Source organism: Dichomitus squalens (genome assembly GCF_000275845.1).
Source record: "Dichomitus squalens LYAD-421 SS1 unplaced genomic scaffold DICSQscaffold_22, whole genome shotgun sequence".
In the NCBI taxonomy this organism is placed as follows: domain Eukaryota; kingdom Fungi; phylum Basidiomycota; class Agaricomycetes; order Polyporales; family Polyporaceae; genus Dichomitus; species Dichomitus squalens.
This window is the reverse complement of record NW_006766904.1, coordinates 401,758-420,003: the sequence shown is the minus strand read 5'-3', so window position 1 is coordinate 420,003 and position 18,246 is coordinate 401,758. Positions and strand designations below refer to the sequence as shown.

The 18,246-nt window shown below is 56.2% G+C and overlaps 6 protein-coding genes across 6 annotated transcripts in view; 1 reads left to right on the top strand and 5 right to left on the bottom strand.

Moving 5' to 3' along the window:
* DICSQDRAFT_127907 (uncharacterized protein) overlaps positions 1-3,914 on the bottom strand; it is a gene marked incomplete at both ends in the record, with an annotated part of 5,137 nt that extends 1,223 nt beyond the window's left edge. Inside the window, 5 exons of the mRNA XM_007367100.1 lie at positions 491-1,576; positions 1,886-2,005; positions 2,246-2,344; positions 2,451-3,245; positions 3,657-3,914. Coding sequence (XP_007367162.1) covers positions 491-1,576; positions 1,886-2,005; positions 2,246-2,344; positions 2,451-3,245; positions 3,657-3,914 — 2,358 coding nt within the window. The remainder of the gene's footprint in view (positions 1-490; positions 1,577-1,885; positions 2,006-2,245; positions 2,345-2,450; positions 3,246-3,656) is intronic.
* A 600-nt stretch (positions 3,915-4,514) lies between these two features.
* Positions 4,515-6,647, top strand: DICSQDRAFT_181547 (uncharacterized protein; the record flags this gene model as incomplete). Its single annotated transcript, XM_007367099.1, has 6 exons — positions 4,515-4,733; positions 4,799-4,873; positions 5,140-5,392; positions 5,425-5,481; positions 5,550-5,727; positions 5,777-6,647. 6 exons carry the CDS (start codon positions 4,515-4,517, stop codon positions 5,940-5,942), a joined length of 948 nt encoding a protein of 315 aa, XP_007367161.1. The 3' UTR covers positions 5,943-6,647.
* A 78-nt stretch (positions 6,648-6,725) lies between these two features.
* Positions 6,726-8,505, bottom strand: DICSQDRAFT_162182 (uncharacterized protein; the record flags this gene model as incomplete). The annotated part of the gene is made up of 3 exons (XM_007367098.1): positions 8,298-8,505; positions 7,713-8,199; positions 6,726-7,656 (listed from the first exon to the last, which is right to left on the bottom strand). Coding segments are annotated over exons 2-3 (1,323 nt in total), but the record flags the coding sequence as incomplete, so codon positions are not given.
* Positions 8,506-11,619: 3,114 nt separating this feature from the next.
* DICSQDRAFT_171430 (uncharacterized protein) lies at positions 11,620-12,909 on the bottom strand (the record flags this gene model as incomplete). The annotated part of the gene is made up of 1 exon (XM_007367097.1): positions 11,620-12,909. One exon carries the CDS (start codon positions 12,907-12,909, stop codon positions 11,620-11,622), a length of 1,290 nt encoding a protein of 429 aa, XP_007367159.1.
* Positions 12,910-13,729: 820 nt separating this feature from the next.
* On the bottom strand, positions 13,730-15,154 carry DICSQDRAFT_63610 (NADH:flavin oxidoreductase/NADH oxidase; the record flags this gene model as incomplete). The annotated part of the gene is made up of 6 exons (XM_007367096.1): positions 13,730-13,855; positions 13,921-14,055; positions 14,116-14,255; positions 14,308-14,571; positions 14,625-14,802; positions 14,861-15,154. The coding sequence occupies 6 exons, from the start codon at positions 15,152-15,154 to the stop codon at positions 13,730-13,732; spliced, it is 1,137 nt and encodes a 378-aa protein (XP_007367158.1).
* A 494-nt stretch (positions 15,155-15,648) lies between these two features.
* Positions 15,649-18,072, bottom strand: DICSQDRAFT_63629 (uncharacterized protein; the record flags this gene model as incomplete). The annotated part of the gene is made up of 6 exons (XM_007367095.1): positions 15,649-16,044; positions 16,107-16,751; positions 16,813-16,973; positions 17,025-17,325; positions 17,585-17,798; positions 17,948-18,072. The coding sequence occupies 6 exons, from the start codon at positions 18,070-18,072 to the stop codon at positions 15,649-15,651; spliced, it is 1,842 nt and encodes a 613-aa protein (XP_007367157.1).
* Positions 18,073-18,246: the final 174 nt, after the last annotated feature.

The following is an 18,246-nucleotide window of genomic DNA, read 5'->3' as shown; positions in this document are numbered from 1 at the left end:
TGGGACAACCTGCTAGATGCCATCAGACTTATACTACTTCACACGCAACACTAGAGACGTACTATTGTCCTAATCAACATATGCCCGTATGAGAGAACACCTGCCTGTCATCCGAGAGTCAATGGTCAGTACGTACCACTTAAGGGGGAGATAGGCATACAGAGGGGATGCAAGAAGTACGAAGTCAAGATGTGAATAGATACAATGGCAGGTCGATATCGGACCATGCGACGACGTCATCGCGGTCGGATAAGTGATTTTGGGCAGGCAAGTCCCCCTTGCAATTGAAATCTGCAGAAGCGGTTGGGGATGTTGAGGGAATCTGGAGAGGATGTGCATGTTCCCAGCAGATTCCCACCAAGGGGGAATTTACTGGGGAATCCGTGGGTAATATGCGTGGAATACGCAGATTCCCTGCATGTTCCCTGCCACCGTAATCTGGCGCTTCACGCGGTGCGAGCTCGTAGAGGGTCGCATGTGGGGTCGCAACAGCATCCGCTGCCGCGAGCGTATTCTCCACTACGTCCACCCCTGGTAGACGCAGACCGCGCAGACGAGGACAGTTGCGCGCGAAGTGCGCGAGTGCATCCATCCCCGCGCGGGGCCCTTGAACGACGCGGAAGTCCAGATTGAGCTCCTCAAGACGAGGCCAGGCTGCAGAGAAGGCCTGCACATCCTGCGACGCGTATTCGAGGTCATAGCCCTCAAAACGCAGCGACACACTGCGAAGTGCGCGTAGGGAGAGCAGAGGCTCAGCGATGGCCGCCAGCCGCGCCGCGCCGACCGGTGCGTTCGGGCTTGGCGCAGGGTCACTGGCCCAGGACAGGTGGACGTAGAGGGATAGCTTCTCAAGCATTGTATGAGCTGCGGATATGCGGTGTAGGAGTCGGGACGCGTCTGCCACAAGCAGGGTATTCTCCAGTAGTGTGTGTATGGAGAGCGATCGCAGCTGCGGAGCAAGTGCGCTTTCAAAGGGTCCGCCGTTGGATTTCCAGGGGCGTTCCACGCAGCGATGAGTTAGGGAAGGGGAGACGATGCCGCAGCTACAAAGTGAGGTTACAACAATACATAAATCCCGCAGAACAGGAAGTCTGGCAAGATCCTGCAAGTCGCCAGAGTGGATTTTGGTGTCAATCGTGATGTCGCGCAGGTGCGGAAAGTAGGTCAGAAGTCCGGGGTGGCCGAGGCCCGCCGGAGAGTACCGACTGTGGAAGCATTCCAAGTTGGGAGCTGCGGTGACAATTTGAGCCATCACGCGCTTCCGTGTGTCTGCGTGATCCCATTGAGAGTACCGCAGTTGAATCTCTCGTACAGATGGATGGATAAGAGAGAGACATCCAAGATTGGCAGAAGAGAGAGCGCGACTACGCCGGGGGAAGACTTGTTCACCCACGTAGACCGTGTGGAGTTGAGGTAGTACGTGGATGCCGCCTATCAAGGACGCTATGTCTTTCCATATCGCTGACCGTGCTAGTGATTGGAAGGGGTCTAAGTTGATCTTGCGAACGTAGGAGGCATGCTGAGAAAAGCGTTCCCACTGAGGATGTGCTCTTACATCCTGCTGTACGCTCAGGCGCTGTTATAGATGTAGATGTCAATACGGACACTTCTGTCAGACGATTCTTTCACTCACAGGAACATAAATGGCCTTATACTCGGGATCAACCAGGTAGTTGTAGGCGGTGGAAGCATCCAACGAGTAATGCGCAATGGCGAGGGTGCACAGCAGCTCAAGTAAAGGCTGGTCGCTAGGTAGACATCTCCATAGGACTTTCAAAGCCGGATGAGTGAACGCTCTGCAGGACCGAGCTAAGCGTGCTAGTGCTTGGCGACAGTGGATCGCGTCTCGAACCTCGTCTTGGGCAGAGTCAATGTCTACACTGACATGCAGCTGTTCAAATACTTGGTATATGATGTCGTCCATGGCATACCAAGGCTGAGCGCCGAACTGGCACGAGAGGGTAGATGATCTATGTGATGGGGAGCTTGAAAGCTTGTTCAAGTTCTGGGAGTCAGATATCTGCAGTCCAAGGCGCCCAAACAAACGCCTCTCCGGCGCATCCCGAGTCCTAACTATGTAAATATGTGACTTCAACCGAAACCGACCATCAAGGTACCAGGACCACTGGAGTACTTAGCTACCTGGGTACTTTGCGCCAACGGTAATCGTTTCGCCACGTTCGAATGATTACACTTTAAATCGCGCGCCCGCACTGGCAGGCATGCTGGACTATGCTAGACGTACACTAGCAGTCGGTTCCGCCGACGAGGTCTCAAGATAGACGACGCAAGTACCCACGGCTGACGAGAAGTTGCGCGGCGCGTGCGTATAGCTACCATACCCCTATTGCAATGTATACGTGGTGATTACGTGCGAAATTCTATGTATGCCTTCGGGAAAACTTTCCCAATCGCAATCTTGATTTGCAAAACGCCTCATGTCCTCGAACCATAATCGTTGGCACCGCAAAATACTGCAAGGCATGCTGCTCCGGGGCGGCGAAATCCTCAAGCCTCGCAAGGCCCTCCGGGGTAACGTCCAAGGCAGGCATACGAAGTCTGCGAAGACGTGGACAGTGATCAGCGAAATGGTCGATGGAATAGACGTCCGCCCGCGCCACCTTCACCTCATTCAGCTCGATGTGGAGCTCCTCGAGATACGGCCAAGACCGTGCCATGTCGAGAAAGAGCGACGAGGAGTGGTCCAGGTCGATCTTTTCCATGATCAAGGAGAGGCTGCAAAGGTCGCGGAGCGTCAGGAGAGGCTCGATGATCTCTGTGAGGGCTTCGCCCGAGATAGGGAAATAAATGGGGATGGGGTCATGCCCGACGCGAAAGCCCATGGGCCGGAAGTGCATGGACACGCTCGTCAACGCAGGGCAGTTAGACGCTAGCGGGCCGGTGTGTTGGCGTGCTATTTCATTGGCGAAAGGCAGATCCAGCGTTATCCATAACGCAGAAAGGGAGATGGAGCGCAGTTGCGGCATGATCGCGTGCTTGAGCAAGGTAGGAATGCTCACGGAATCTCCCTTCACCGCGAGACTCTGCAAGGTCGGAAACACGAGGGGACGACCCCAGGGTCCATCGAGTGACAAAGAGAGGTGTTGGAGAGCAGGGAGGTTCGCGAATGCGTCGAACTCTTTCTGCATTTTGGCCCCAGCGATCTCCAAGCGACGCACATGAGGAAGGCAAGATTTCAGCACTTCTGAGGAGAAGCGGGTGTAGCGAATTCGGAGTGTCTGTAGCTGGGGGCATGCAGCGCATACGTCGGAAAGGAGGCTATCCATCAGATGGTCCGTTCCGGGGACAAGTCTGCGGCCTTTGCTGGTGATCAAGAAAGAAAGCTCGCGAACGTGAGGAGAAATTAGGTGGAAGGAGTCCTGGTTCCTGGGCGACTGCCTGGTTAATAAGCCGTCGAGAGTCACCGAGTGGAGTCGAGGAAGAATGGGATGATTCATAAGAGACCACACGTCTCGTCATAGAGTGGAGGCGGCAGGAGTCTCTAGTGGGTGCAGAGTGACTTCCCGAACGTGTGATGCGTAGTCGAGGAAGCGACGCCATGATAAGTGAGCGTGAGGTTCCTGCCTCTGAGTCTAGTTAGGGTAGGGCCATTACGACGTCAATCACAGTCACAATGGGCACCGAAAACAACTCACCAGTATCAGCAGCTCACATTCATCCGGCTCACATTGCACAAGCCCGAGAGTGGAAAGGAGATTTGTTAACGGGCGCTCGCTGGGTAGCCTTCTCCACAAGAACTTGATTGCGTGTACGGTGAGTCCCTTGGAGCTCCTGGCAGACGAAGCCAAGGTTGCTCGAAGCAGCTCATCTTTTTTAGGGGACGTGGACCGACTGGGATCCAGGTGAGAGAATATCTGGGCGAGCACGTCATCCACCACAGGCAGCGTGTGCATGGTGGACGAGATAGCGGGAGACCAAGAATAGAAAGCGCACATGAATCCTCGGACCCATACCCCCTTAAATTCGGAACATTGCTACAGCACGGTTTGAAACACAGCTTGTACAGAGATCGCAGTAGGTGTGGCACCGAACGAGTGAGCAACGTGTTACACGGTCTCACGAGGACGAGCGACCTCCCTTGGTCGGGCATGCAAGGGCAATGAAATTCTCGCGTCCAGTACATAGACAAGGCCCTTCGGAGAGACGTGTTGCAGCACACATCCCGATTAGGCAACGGGCAGTGTTGTTGCGTAGGTAGGCATGGTGGCTGTGAGCGGAAAGCGCTGGGTGCAACAGGTCTTAGCGCCCAATTGACGTCTCATCGTCATCCGATCGGACGTGAATGTCTCTAGCATATATGACATGACGTAGTAGCCTCAAGCTGTCTCTGGCTCTCCATCAATGAAGTGTATCTTATCACGCATTGCATGTTGTGTTCTCCCTCAGCTGCTCAAGGTCTCTGCTCGCCAGCGGACCTACCTCCCAACCGTCAAGCCAGCAACCCCAAAATCAGCTTATACTCACCTTGCCGCCAGCCTTGCGACGGTGTCGCAATGCCACCTAAGAAAGAGTTCTATTGCGACTGTCGACAGTACTGCCGAAGCCAGAGGCGCCAAGTTTCGCGGACGACGTACTACAACCACGCCCACTACCGTAACCTGCCACTCCTACAGGCCTTGCGACTTGCACTCGGGGCCAGTGATTCGGCGGAACCGACAGGAATTCAGTTCACGCACACGCGTAGCACCAAGCGCCACAGGACACAGAGGCGGGTAGGTTGTCTTATTGTTCGATTTCTCTAATGAATCATTCTAGATTGACTCCGGTGTATCTCTAGGGGCAACAACGCGTCGCAGGCTCGTCTTCCTCTGCCGGTACACACGCAGGCGCAGATCTACAGGGGGCTAGCGGTGTGAGTTGTGCCCCTATCTGATCCAAAAGCCGGACTCAGCGCATACATATATGGCACATGAGAGCCACGCAATGCGCCTGCTCATGAGCAGGCGCATGTATGTATGCTAGGCGATGTACAAGACGCTGTCGCTTTCATCTCGATGAAGAATTGGAGCTCCTTGTAATGGAGCTCGTGCGCACACGTGTGGCACATCATCGCATTTTCCATCGGCGTGTGCAATTCTCCACATTTGAGCTGATATCGTGTGAATATTACCTCTCTAGAACGCCGAGCTGGAGCCACCAGGGTCTCAGCCAGTCCAGGCCGACCCCCGTGAATACATCCCACAGCCTCCCGTGGGCACTGAACACTCGTCAGTCGAGGAGCCCGAATCGGGGACGCATGGCGCGGCAGGGTCGCTCCCTAAGCCGACCTCGGAGGAGCCCAAACATGCAACGGCGGTCATCGAGCGGATGCGTCACCCGAGGCGGCACGGAGACCTTCCGGACCTCACACCACCTGAACGCTCTCAGCAACGTAATCATGAATCCTCTTCATCTCGATCACAGTTGCGCTCTGGCTCTCCAACTCGCTCCCGTTCTCGCTCTCACTCTCGCTCTCAGTCGGTATATCCTAGGACGCGCTCTCGCGACCCATACGCCTCTCGCTCGCACTCGCATATGACTCCGTATAGCTCTTGTATTCCTCTCCCGACAACCTCACATCTCTGGTACGACTACGGACCCCCGCGCATCGCCCAACCTTGGGAATATCTACTTCCGCCCAACATTCCCCTGCCATACCCGCCTTCCCAGCAATTTTCTTCCTCTCTGGACTATCGCACTCATTACCCAACTCTCTCACCAACATATGTAAGGGCCTTGTCCGCCTGTAACCGCGCATATACTCACCTTTGCACAGGGGACATGGACTTCCGCACCGGACCCGGGTGGCCCGCACGCCACTGTGGCGTTCATCGAACTCGCAGTACGACTTCAACGCGTCGAACAAGAGCTTCCGGAGCTTCGGCACGTATCCTTCCAGCACCTGTCTCGCTGCTATTCCCGTTCTGACCAAGTCCGTCTAGCCGCCAATTAGCAGAGCTCCAATACCGCTTGAACAATTTAAAGTAAGCCCTAGCGTTGTTTGAAGCACGTACGCATCTTCTTGCGAGCGTGGCCCAGCTGTGTGCCACGATCTGCGATCCGACCGATAGGACGTGAGTACTAGTTGGGCACCCATTCGCTTATGCGCCCTTGCGTACGCGCACTCAAGGTATCATTCGGCGATCACTGGCTGCTGGAAGTCAAGGCTGCCCTCAGGAGGATATGGAGGCTACGCACGTCATGTATTTGTATGATGAAGCTCGCTCAATAAAGAGTATCACAGCACGCACAGGCGCAACAGCTTACAGAGGCGCTCTACCAGAACGGGGGAGCTGGCTCTACAGGCCCGCCCGCACACTCGGGACACCAAGATGCGCCCGTCATCACCGCCCAATGTTTCTCCATGACAATACGCTCCGGCCGGAACGCAGACGCAGCGAGCGGGAACACCCCTCCCACACGCTCCGATATGAGTCCCGAGAGGTCCTCCCTCCCCGGCGGCAATAGCACCCTCGGAATGACGAGTGTGCGCAAGCCATGGCGCTCCAGAGGGAGGGCGACCCCCACGAGAGCCTTTTCGCCCATCATCATAGGGGAGAGATGGAGCAAGCGGAGTCGCGGACAGTTGCGAGCATAATGCGCGATCCCCATGAGCGGACCTCCGTAAGGACGTTCTGCGTGCTTGATCCTCATCAGACGCGTGTACGGACGAATGACGAGATGGAAGGACTCCAGGTCACGCCAGGCCTCTGCCATGAGACGATGGTCGGACGCTACGCACGTGAGTCTGAGGTAGGTAGGGAGGGTGACGGAGAGGTGGCGGAGGGCATGCAGGGAAAGGAGCGGATAGACGATGTCCATCAGCTTTCCCTCGAAGCGATCCGGCACGGCGGGAATCCTGGGGGGGACACAGCCGGATACCCAGGGCCGGACCGGGCTGGTCGTGAACACCGAAAGGCTAGTGATGGATCCGTGGCGAGAGGCAATAGTGCGGAAACATTGGGCGGCGCCCTCGGCCAGCTCCGCGGCCGGCTTCCCGTTTTCGTGAGCCATTAGGGAGAGTGTGTGCATCGACGGAAGTCGTAGTGTTTCGAGCAGGGCACTGATATCACTCCAGCTCCCTGCAACCTTGAGCGTGGTGAGAGAGCGGAAGGTGAGGCTACAGCTGGGATAGGCTAGCAATGATATAGAGATTGACAGCGATCGCAGAGCTGGAAGCTGGGCGAGCATACCAAGATCTTGGACATCGAGCTGCGGATCCACCTCGATATGGCTCACACGAGAGCAATGCGTCTGCAGTAGAGCCAAGCCGAAGCGGGAGGGCGGGAGGGCAAGGCGGAGCTCCGCAACAATGGGGGCGGCGAGGAATGTGCGGGAGAAGATGGTGCACAACATCTCGTGCCGCTGCGGCGAAGACCACCGACTCTCGAAGGGGAGGTGAAGTCTGTGCACGGTTGGAGAGATCAGGGCGAAAGTGCCGAGGTTGACACTACGCTCGGAAATGCTGCAGAAAGACACCGATTGGAGCATTGGCAGGACTGCGGCACAGTTCGTCGCGGACCGCAATTCATCCCAGAGCCCACACCACTTTGGGCCGTCGAATGCGAAGAGTGTGATGGCACGGACGCGCGAGGCGTACTCCACGAAGCGGGCCCAGTGGGGATGCGCCCGAGGGTCGCCCGAGCAGATCAAGGACTGCAACACTGCAGATGAGAAATGCAGACGTGTGTTCACTCCACCGATATACTCACATAGATGACATCGTACCCTCTAGATTGCTTCCAGAGGATCTTGTATGCTTCTATGCCTACGAAATCAGGGTGTCCTCGGACTTTATAGGTCGGAAGCCGATGACGTGCAGGTTTACGTTCGTCGTGCCGCGTCTCGGTTTCGTGTCGTCTGGCTGCGACTCCAAGGGTACAAAGGAGATCGGCGAGAGGTTGATCGTCAGGCAATTGCCTCCAAAGCACCCTCAATGCTGGAGTCGAGAACCCACGGCAGGCCCTCGCGGCAATCGCAAGCGACCTGCGAGACTCGTACACGGCATTGTCGTCCGAGAGGTGGATGTCAGGGTCGAGGAAGGAGAAAACCTCGTGGAGTATGTCTGGGAGGTCTGCCAAAGAGCGAGAGAACGTGTTGTTCATGGCCGTGGTTCACAGTAAGGTAGAACAGAGTGTCTTCTATATAGATGGGAGGGATTACCGGCAATGAACGGATTCGTGACTTCGTGGGTAAGTACTGGTTTCGCAAGGGCCAGAACAAGCCAGCAGAGATGCGAGAACAGCGACATTAGCTCAACAGGGAACGGCCGGTCGTGTCAAGTGAAAGAAGCTCACCCGATTGGATACCTTGCAGGATCACTCTCCTTCGTTACAGGCTCTCACAACTATGTACCTCCGGAGATAGCAAATCCAAAATATGTGGGAGCCTACTTTCCAAAGGACCAACGGACTCCTGGCGACATGCTCGCAGCGATCGGGAAGTTGATGATAGCAGACTGCATGTACAAGGTATTCGACCACGTACGACATAGATCTGCGCACTGTCTCCCGTTCGTGCGAAGAAGTCGAATACATTCTCTCCATTGGCATCATTCATGTGCGTGTTGCCGTCAACCCAAGGGTGTCTTTCGGTGGGGTGCAACTGGGGGGCGATTACTGGTTTAGGACCGATGCGCCCAGAGGTCAGACATTAGCCCTTTCGAAGATAGAGGCTCGCGCTGTCCGATATGCTCAGCATGTAGCATGTAGCAATGGCGACGTTTGGGGCATAAAGAGAGGGCAGATACTAGTAGGCATTCTGGAGCGACTCCGACTCATCCCACAAAAGCGCCCATCTTTGACGCCGGATCTACGGCCAGGCACGATGGAGTATGTAACACCCAGTACGTCTGGGCAATAGATCTGACCAGTCAGCTAGGATTTATGTTACGGCCGTCAAAGCTAGCCTATTTGCGAAACAGAGCATCGTGTACTTCTCGAAGCGAATGGTCATGTATCCAAATGGAGCCGTTACTGATGATCTCTAGTATCTCATGCTGCAGGACCCTTCGTACGCCTGTCAAAACAAAGCTGTAGCTTTTGCATGCATCCCAGGTGGCGCGATGTACCCTTACAAAGTGCCCAATTATCCTTCATCACGATATGCTCCCGCCTAAAGGCGGATGTAGTCAGCGGAAACACCCCTTCCACTAGCTCCGACACCCCTATCCGACGGGCAGAGCACCTTCGACATGATGAGTGTTTGCAATCCACGACGCTCGTGAGCACATTCGACCGTCTATAAAGTCTCATTCGTGATCTCTATCGCAGGAAGGTGGAGTGTACGAAGCCGCGGGCAGCTGCGGGCGAAGTGAACGATCCCGTGGACGGGACCCCCCATGTGGCCGACTCTCATGCTTTATGATGTAGGGGCGGATGTCCATATGATGAGCTTCTAGCTCGGACCACGCCTCTGCCATGAGGAGGTGGTATGAAGTCGCGCATGAGAGGTTGAAGTATGCCGGGAAAATGACGGAGAGGTCGTAGATGGCATGAAGGGGAAGAAGAGGGCGGATAACGTCCATTAGCTGTCCCTCAAAGGTGTCTCGGACGATGGGGACAAAGACGCAACCTCTTGAGCGTGGAGTGCGGCCAGATTCAGTCAATACCGAGATCCTCGTGATCATTGGGTGTCGAGAGGCGATCGTGTGGAAACACTGGCTCGCACCAGCAGCGAGCTTAGCGGCGGGCCCTCCGTGGTCGTAGGCCGTCACAATGAGTGTGTGCATCAACGGAAGACGTATCGCGTTGAGAAGATATCAAGGGCTGTCCACGCACCTCCAACTGCAAGCGTGGTGATGGAGCGGAGTGCGATACTCGAGTGAGGGACAACAAGGTTGCACAACGACGGTTGAACGAGGTCGACGAGTAGAGGAGGGCCGGAAGATCGCAAATGACCGCTATGTCACTGAGCTGTGGGTTGATGTGAGAGAAATGTGCTTGGATTAGAGTTGGACCGAGGCGAGATAGAGGTAGTGCCAGACGGATCTTTGATATATTAGGGGCAGCGAGGAAAACCTAAGTGATCGTACGGCGCAGAGTGCCATCCCTCCGCTGCCAAGGCCGATCGCTTCAAAAAGGAAAGTCCAGTTTGCCTACGGATGTGGAGATGAGGGCGAAGACGCCGGGAGTCAAATCTCGCTGTGAATAGGACAAGGATTGTAGCATCAGTAGGATGGCAGTGCCGTCCATCGCGAGCCTCAATTCACTCCAAAGTCCACACTGCTTCGGGCCATCGAAGGCAAAGAGAGTGATGGCACGGACTCGTGAAACATACTCCACGAAACGAGTCCATTTGGGACGTGTACGAGGGTCACCCGAAGTGGCCAAGCACTGCAAGAACACGAGTAAGCACAACCTCCGAATCTGCGTAGAGGGGACACTGACATAACCGATATCATATCCTCTCAGCTGCTTCCAGCGGAGCTCGTATTCCTCTATAATGCGAAGAATGGGATACCCGCTCACGTCTCGATTGGGCAACCGATGTCGTTGAGGCCCGTTCTTGTCATTGAACACCTCGTGTACAGGCCCATGTTCTCTTGCGGCGATCCCAAACGCACAAAGGAGGTCGTCGAGAGGCTGATCGTCAGGCAATCGCTTCCACAGCACTCCGAGAGCTGGGCTGGCGAACCCGCGGCATGTCCTAGCAGCAATCGCGAGGGACCAGCGAGACTCGTGCACGATGTCTTTGTTCCAAGAGAGAGCGTCGGTGTTGGAAGAAAGAGAACACCTCGTAGAGGATGTCCAGGAAATGGGCCAACGAGGGAGACTTGGTGCTGGTCATGATTGGGGTTTCTAGGAAAGCTAGGACAGAATGAGCAGTCTCCGACGTAAGCATCTTGTAGCCGGGACCAGGCTGCGAGACTTGAACTGAGGAGGCTAGAGCATAAAAGGAGTGGTATTTAGTCGATTTCCAAATGCGTAACCTTGAAGTTCAAAGACATAAAGAAGCTACTGATAGAATTTTAGAGCTTGCAGAACACACCTTGTGCTATAGCGGGCTTTCGTGATAAACGGCTCCCATGGAGCCATACGGTCTCATACGGTGCGGATGGATGCGCTGCCTCGGGTTCTCTGTCATGGTTGCCACATGGAATAGCACACATGTCGTTCAGCACGTACAGATCAGCCGGCACCAGGACGCCATCCGGCGTTATGTGACTAGACGACAAGAAACTACGTACTAGGATGTAACGGTTGCCAGCTGAGCCCCGTGGAACTGGCCAACAGTTTTGAGACTTCCGCCCTGTGGATACTGATGTCCAGCACGTATGGAGTGCCCAGGGAAGATGAGGCTTTGACCTACTGATCCACAGCGGGCACGGGGGGTATCACTGAGCATCATTGTTGACCGAGGAAGAAGGTGTCGTGCAAGACGTCGCTCACGGCCACCTTTGCTCTTGGGCGCCTCTCAGGCGGAGGTTTTGTCGCGGACGGGCCGGGGCACTCGGCGGTCTCGTATAATTATCGGTGGCTGCAGTTCCTCCGGTCGTGTAGCTATGCAGTAAAGTACCTTCCACCATATGCAAATACAAGTGCTCGTGTAGAGGAGTATTGTTGCTCGAAATCCTGCAGGATTCCTTTGTCAACTCGGTTGTACAGCTTCTTCCTACTGCTAGGTCGTGCTCAACTGCGGCAAGTGAGTGATGCGGCCCAGGGAGACGTTCGCAGATGGAAAAGACAGGGGTAACGTCGCCAATGGTTCCTTTTCGTCCATGTCAACCCCCTCGTGCTCCATCTGCCAGAAAAGATTGTCTATGACTAAATCACGTAGTGTTGGGGGAATCTGCGGGTGGATATCGACGATGGTATCGCTGGTGGATTTGGATATCGTTTGCGGGATGCGGAGACTACGAAGACGGGCGCAGGGGCGTGCGAAGGATGCGACGGTCTCGATGTTGATATCGCGCGTGGCAAAGATAGCGTCGAGGACGAAGGTGAATGCCTCGAGGTCCGGCCATGTGTCCGCGATCCACTCGAAGTCTGAGGAAGAGTGTGGCACGACCGTAGGGCCGGAGAAGCGCACGGAGAAGCGGCGGAGCATACGCAGAGGAGCGAGAGGCTCGAGTAGTTCTGCCAGCGTTGCACGGGTATCGACTGCCCCCCCAACCCACTTCATTTGCGAGCACAGCCAACTGAAGTCCGTGATGGACGGAAAGGCGGCCGGTACAGTCCGAAGGTATTGCGACGACCATTGAGGCATTTGTTCGGCACCTCTTGGGAACTTCACGGTTTGAATTGACAGTGCGCGAAGTTGAGGCGCGTCCACGTGAGCGAGAAAGTTATCTCGCGTAGAATGCCAGCTGCCAGAGACGAAGAGGGTGTGAAGCTTTCGGAAGCGAAAGGGTTCGAGGTAGACAGCTGTTTGGAAAGTAACACGACAGCTGAGCTCCTCAAGATTAGCGAGGGAGATCAGATGCAGGAGATCGGTGGGGTCCGAGGTAAGGGTGTTGACCTTCAGCTGGCATAGCCGCACATGCGATATTGGAAGTGACTTCCAATCCAATAGCGGAAGGACTGACCGTATAGTGAGCTTCTCCACGTTTGGGGTAGACGAAAAGCACACCGCGAAGGCACTCTGCAGCACTTCCTGGATCCGTTGGCGCCGGACTGTGGGTAGTGGTTGAGGATACGTGAAGTCGATAATCAACTTATGTATGCCAGGGTTTGTTAAGGAGAGCGCGCCCATGTCAAACAAACGATCGTCATCCACCGCGCCCTTTATGACCACTGCCTCCAAGCGAGGTAGAATGGGAGTGCATCCAAGGACCAATGAGGTAAGTTGATGCCAAATGGAGTCGTTCAGAAGCCCCGGAGGCGATATCGAGAGATTGCCATGGACAAGCGGATCGACGACGATTTGTCGAACGAGGGAGGCATATTCCTGAAATCGCTTCCAGCCCATATGAGTTTCCGGTTTCAGTGCTCCTGTTCCGCATATACTCTATACTTTATGACATCAAGGGTAGAAAACATTGCATGGAAACGTTTCTGCTTACTGAACAAGACCCAGTCCCACATCCTTCGCCAGTGTGAGTCGAAAGCAGTTGGGCAATGCCGTGAACGCCCGCAGATCTTGAGCGGTCTGTCGCTGGGAAGATACTTCCACAACACGGTCACAGCAGGCCAAGTGAAGTTCCTGTGGACTCGTGCCAGCAGGGCCAAGGTATGGCGAGCGGAGCGAGCCGCATCGGACTGAAGCTCAGAGCTGACGTCGTCATTGTCGGCGACTTGGAGATCAAAATCAAGATACGAGAAGATGTTGTAGAGGACATCTTGCACTTCTGTTAAAGGATGTGGGACCATACTGTGGTGCTGCCAGAGAGGCAGCGATTCTCGGAACGGGCCGAACGGCTGGTCTGAAGTATTGGGCGCCGTTTTGGCAGGGTACCCCGATTTGGTAGGAAGATGAAATCGCCCTTCGCCCTCTGCGACAATGGACCCTTCCGCCCTCTTGGTCCCACATAGAGTCAAATATATAACATAATATGTGGTTCGGTGTACCAGTGTATTGGTGTAACGCTTGAAACAGAATGAGCCAATAGTTCACAATCCGAATTCCGAGCACAAACAACCTACCACATGAGTCGTCGCAAAGCTCACGAAACCGAAGATTGAAACCAGCAACACTCACTCGCAGTCCGACCTCAAGGAGCCCGCGACTCACTTCGACTGGCCACTCATATCTGTACGACTGAACCCAAGGCTCGGGCCCTCAAGAGTATTCACGACTTTACATCGTCGGCGAACGGGTAGTCGATATAACCGTGCGGACTCTCCAAGACATAGAACAACTCTCTATCCCAATCCGTCAGGGGTATGTTCTTGAGCAGCCGCAAGGGGAGATCAGGCTATAGTGTAACAGTTACCATCTGCATGCCATCGACTGCAACACGTGGTGGGAACGGCGACTTACGTTGCTGATGTACGAGCGACCGAATGCGATCACCTGCCCGGTTTCTTCTGCCACCCTTAACGCGGAGTCCCGGGTGTAATCTCCCGCGGTGACGAGCGGCTTCGGGAGCCATATCTTGCGAATGAACTCGTTCGACTGCAACGCAACGAGAGCGGATGAGCGAGGAAGATGGAGATACTGAGCAAGCTCCCGAACCTCTCCTGGTTTAGGCTCTACGTTATTCAGCCCACTGAGCCCAGGCTCTACAACATGTAGGTATGCGAGATTGGGATGATCTGTCGCCAAGCGTGAGACGAGATACTGGAATGTCGGGACCGGGTCGGCCATGCGCATGTCTCAACGGACGTCAACTCCCAATATCTGTACGAGAATGGCAAGAAAGCTCACCCTGGAACGGACTCCAAGGACTAAGGCGAATCGCCGTCTTCGACTCCCCAACAGCCTTAGAAACTGCATCGACAACTTCAAGGGGGAATCTACACCTATTAACGATAGAGCCTCCATACTCGTCGGTCCTTCTGTTGCATGTGTCCTGAATGAACTGGTCGAGCAGGTACCCGTTCGCCGAATGGATCTCGACGCCGTCAAACCCTGCGGAGAACACAGCATTGCGCGCTGCTTGTGCGAATGCGGAAACATACTCCTGAATTTCTGCACACAAGGTCGATCGTAAATACATGCTGCACATCAAGATGCAGGCGTACCATCAACGGTCAAAGGCCTTGGGATGTCCTCCTCTCTGCCGCCAAGAGGCACATCAGACGAGGAGACATACTGGAAGTCGGGATCTCTCTCGCGGATGTATGCGAGACGTGCGGCACGACCGAGAGCCCATATCTGCATGTAGATGTATGACCCCTTCGCATGGACAGCATCCGCCACCTGCAGAAGCCATAACATCAGCATCCCGCCATGCTCCACGCAGTGTGAGGCAGCTTACCCGCTTCCACGCAGCGATTTGCTCGTCATTCCATACCCCGGGAGAGTTGGGACCCCTCCCTTCCGCGAAGCGGGAGACACTCGTAGCCTCGGATATAAGGAGCGTGCCAGGGAACGAAGCGCGCTGAGAATAGTATTCGACCGCGAGTTCTCCGTGAACGCCTCGAGCGTTCGCACGCAGACGGGTGAGTGGCGCCATTACGACGCGATGAGCAAGCTCCAGCTCTCCGACCCTAATGGGCTGGAAGAGCCGGTTTGAGCTAGCGTCGGTATCTGGATTGGCGACTCCGTTCATGATACCTGTTCGGAGAGGTCCGATGGTGGACAGAACTGTGAGGTTGTCAGGAGGGCTTTATAGTACGAGATTGCCGCTTCTGCGGAGATACGGGACACCGATAAGTGTCAGCCGAGGACGAGAAGAGCACGCCAGCTTACTCACCATTTAGCCACAATCGTGTTTCTCCTTCCTTCCTTTGAGGTTTGCAGACCAAAGGATGTCGCCATATGTGCCCGAAGGAGCAGTGTTGCAGAGAAGCAACGCATCACGACAAACTGTACCTTACAGCCACTCGAATGGCCGGCAAGGGACGCAGGAGAAACGAGCGCTGACGCTGCGATAACGAAGCACAAGAGAACAGCGAGGCATCCCTGGGAGGTTGAGCGATAAAAATACACGATGACAGTATCAACAAGTCTACGTACAAACCAAACAAACGAGCGCAACAACAACCCGCGCGAGAGCGTTCGACCTTAAACCCAAAACGTACCCACCACCCGCGCGCACGCCCATCACGTCTGCTGGAGTCCCGGCGTCTCGTAGTCCATCGGCAGGTCCTTCCGCTCCATCCACGCCGCGTCCTCGCTCCCGAAGTCGACGCCCTTCGCACAGTCCAAGCGCCGCCGTGCGGGCAGCTCCTTCAGCTCGGCCTTGTCCTTCTCCTTATCCCGCGCGGCGCCCTCCTTCGCGCCGCCGCTGCGGACGACGACGTAGTGCTCCCCATGCCAGCCGACGAAATCGATCGAAGGGAGCGCGCGGGCGATGCTCCGTGCGTTGGATGCCCACTGTTCCGTCTGGACTTGGTACTCCTTGTCGGAGAGAAGGTTGGGCTGCGGTCTTCGCCTGTTGCTGTCCAGATGCAGCATACTGAGGGACGGGAAGATTTTGAAGGCAGGGGCGTATTCGTGCTGCATAAGCGCATGCACGTTGAATGATAGCGGCCAAAGCCATAGCATGGGATACTACGCACGATAGGCTTGTCAGAAACCGCCGTCTCCAAGTGCAACGCTGCCATCGTGGCCGGCAAGGACGTCAACAGCGCCCTCAGCGACGCCTCAGTCAGGTTCGCGATCCGGACCCTCAGCACGCGCAACCCCGAGAGGTCCGGCAGAACGCCGTGCACGAGATCCCACGGGCAGCTGCCCAGATCCAGCCTGCGCAGCCTCGGCCGCTGGCGGAGGAACTGCGCGACGGACTGGAACAGGCCCAGGTCGTCGTCGTGCCCGACCATCACGAACCGGAACTCCTCCAGGTGCGGGAGGAACGTGTGCACGCCGTCGATGACGTGGTCGCTCCCGAACACGACGCCCGCCGAGCACGGCTCCTCGAACGTCCCGTGCAGCGTCAGGCTCTCGAGTCTGTGCGCGTGCGCGATGCGCGCGAGGACGACGTGCGAGATGCGCGTGTCGACGAGCTCGAGGTGGGTGAGGTTGCGGATCGTCGCGGACTGGAACGCGTGGTCCCAGGAGTGGTTCCGCTGGAGGTACGCGCCGAGGGTGAGGTGCCGGAGCGTCGCCTGGTTTTGGTCGAGCACGGTGCGGACCTCGCCCATGTCGGCGAAGCCGTCGTCGTCCTCTGCGCGGAGGATGAACTTGCGGAGGCCACTGAAGGCGGACTGCGGGGGGAACGGCTCTCAGCTCGTACTGTCACGTAGAAGCAGGCGAGATCATACGCACCACGCCAACCGCATCAAAGTGCCAGCCGATGAGCCCCAGCGTTTGTAGATGTGGATGTGCTTGCAGGACGGCTTGGACCATGTCTGCACGTAGTTCCGGGTATCCAATCCACTCGAACTCCCTAAGCGCAACAAATGCAGGCAGTGCGGACTTGAACATCCCTGCACGCCTCCCATGAGTTATCGTGCACACGCGACGCTTGCACTACTCACTTGTCATGAGATCGAACATATCATTTTCCTCATACGCCCAATGCAGCCTAAGCGCCTTCACGCGGCGCGCGAAGCCCTGGTCCGTCTTAACCCTGTCGAATATGTCGAGTCCGCGGTTCAGGTCTTGGTCTTCCCCAAAGTAGAGGTCGATCGTATGAAAGATGAGGCGAACGGCGATATCACGGTGGAATGCGGAGACGAAGAGCCATGAGCGAAGGTGATATCGCGGGATGAAGCGCGCTATGCGTTCCCAGATCTCCGGAGGTGCACGTTGTGAGGCAGGCTCGTCGACGAAGTGGATCTGTCCAGGTACATCGCAATCAGTCGCGGTGCATTGTGACCAGAGCACAGAGCACAGAGCAGTAACGAGTCGAAGGGATTGATCCCCGGGAGAGTGCAAAACGGCCCTCCGTCCAACGGCATATCGCTCGTCATCCGTCGCACGCGCACCTGCCGGCTCTGCCCCCCTTCTCCTTCCGAGTTCTCTCCCCTTGCTGCTATCCCTTCCTTCGACCTCCTTACGCCTACCAAGGCACAGGCACGGCAAGGACAGCACTCACCATATTGCTCCGCCGAAGATAGCCCTGCAGCTCGCGGTTGGACGGGTCGAGCTTCGCGACGGCCTGGAAGTCCTGCTGCGCCCTCGCGAGCAGCCGTTCGCCCGCCATCTTGCGCGCGTTGCCCCGCGCGAGCAGCGCGCGCGCGACGTCCTTCTTCTCGAGCCCCGGCGTCCGCAGGTACACGTCCAGGTAGCTCTCCACCTCGTCGCCGTACCTGTCCCGCGCGCACGAATGAACAGGCAAACAAATCGTCAGCGTCTGGTGGTACGGCCCTGGCCCGGATCGCCGCGCTGTGTCCGCCATCGTACGAGTGCTCGAGTGCGCGGGCGGAATATAGGGCTGGGAACGGGCAAGAACACGCACCTCCCGCTCTCGATCAACGCCAAGCTCGTCTCGAGCAAGAACCCCGCCTTCCTCGCCGGGCTCAGGCTCTCCACCGCCCCGAACACCGTCATCGTCAACTCATCCTGCTGCTGTTGCTGTTGCATTTGCTGTTGCTGTTGATGCTGTTGTTGCTGCTGCGCGGGCGGGAGGCCGGCCATCGCTGGATTCTGGCAGTGGTGGCCCTGGCTGGTACCGGCAACGATGTGGCGTGTGGGGAACAGGGGCATGGTGCGAAGTGCCTGGGGCAGCCTTCATGAGGTGGTAACCTCCGTATGTGC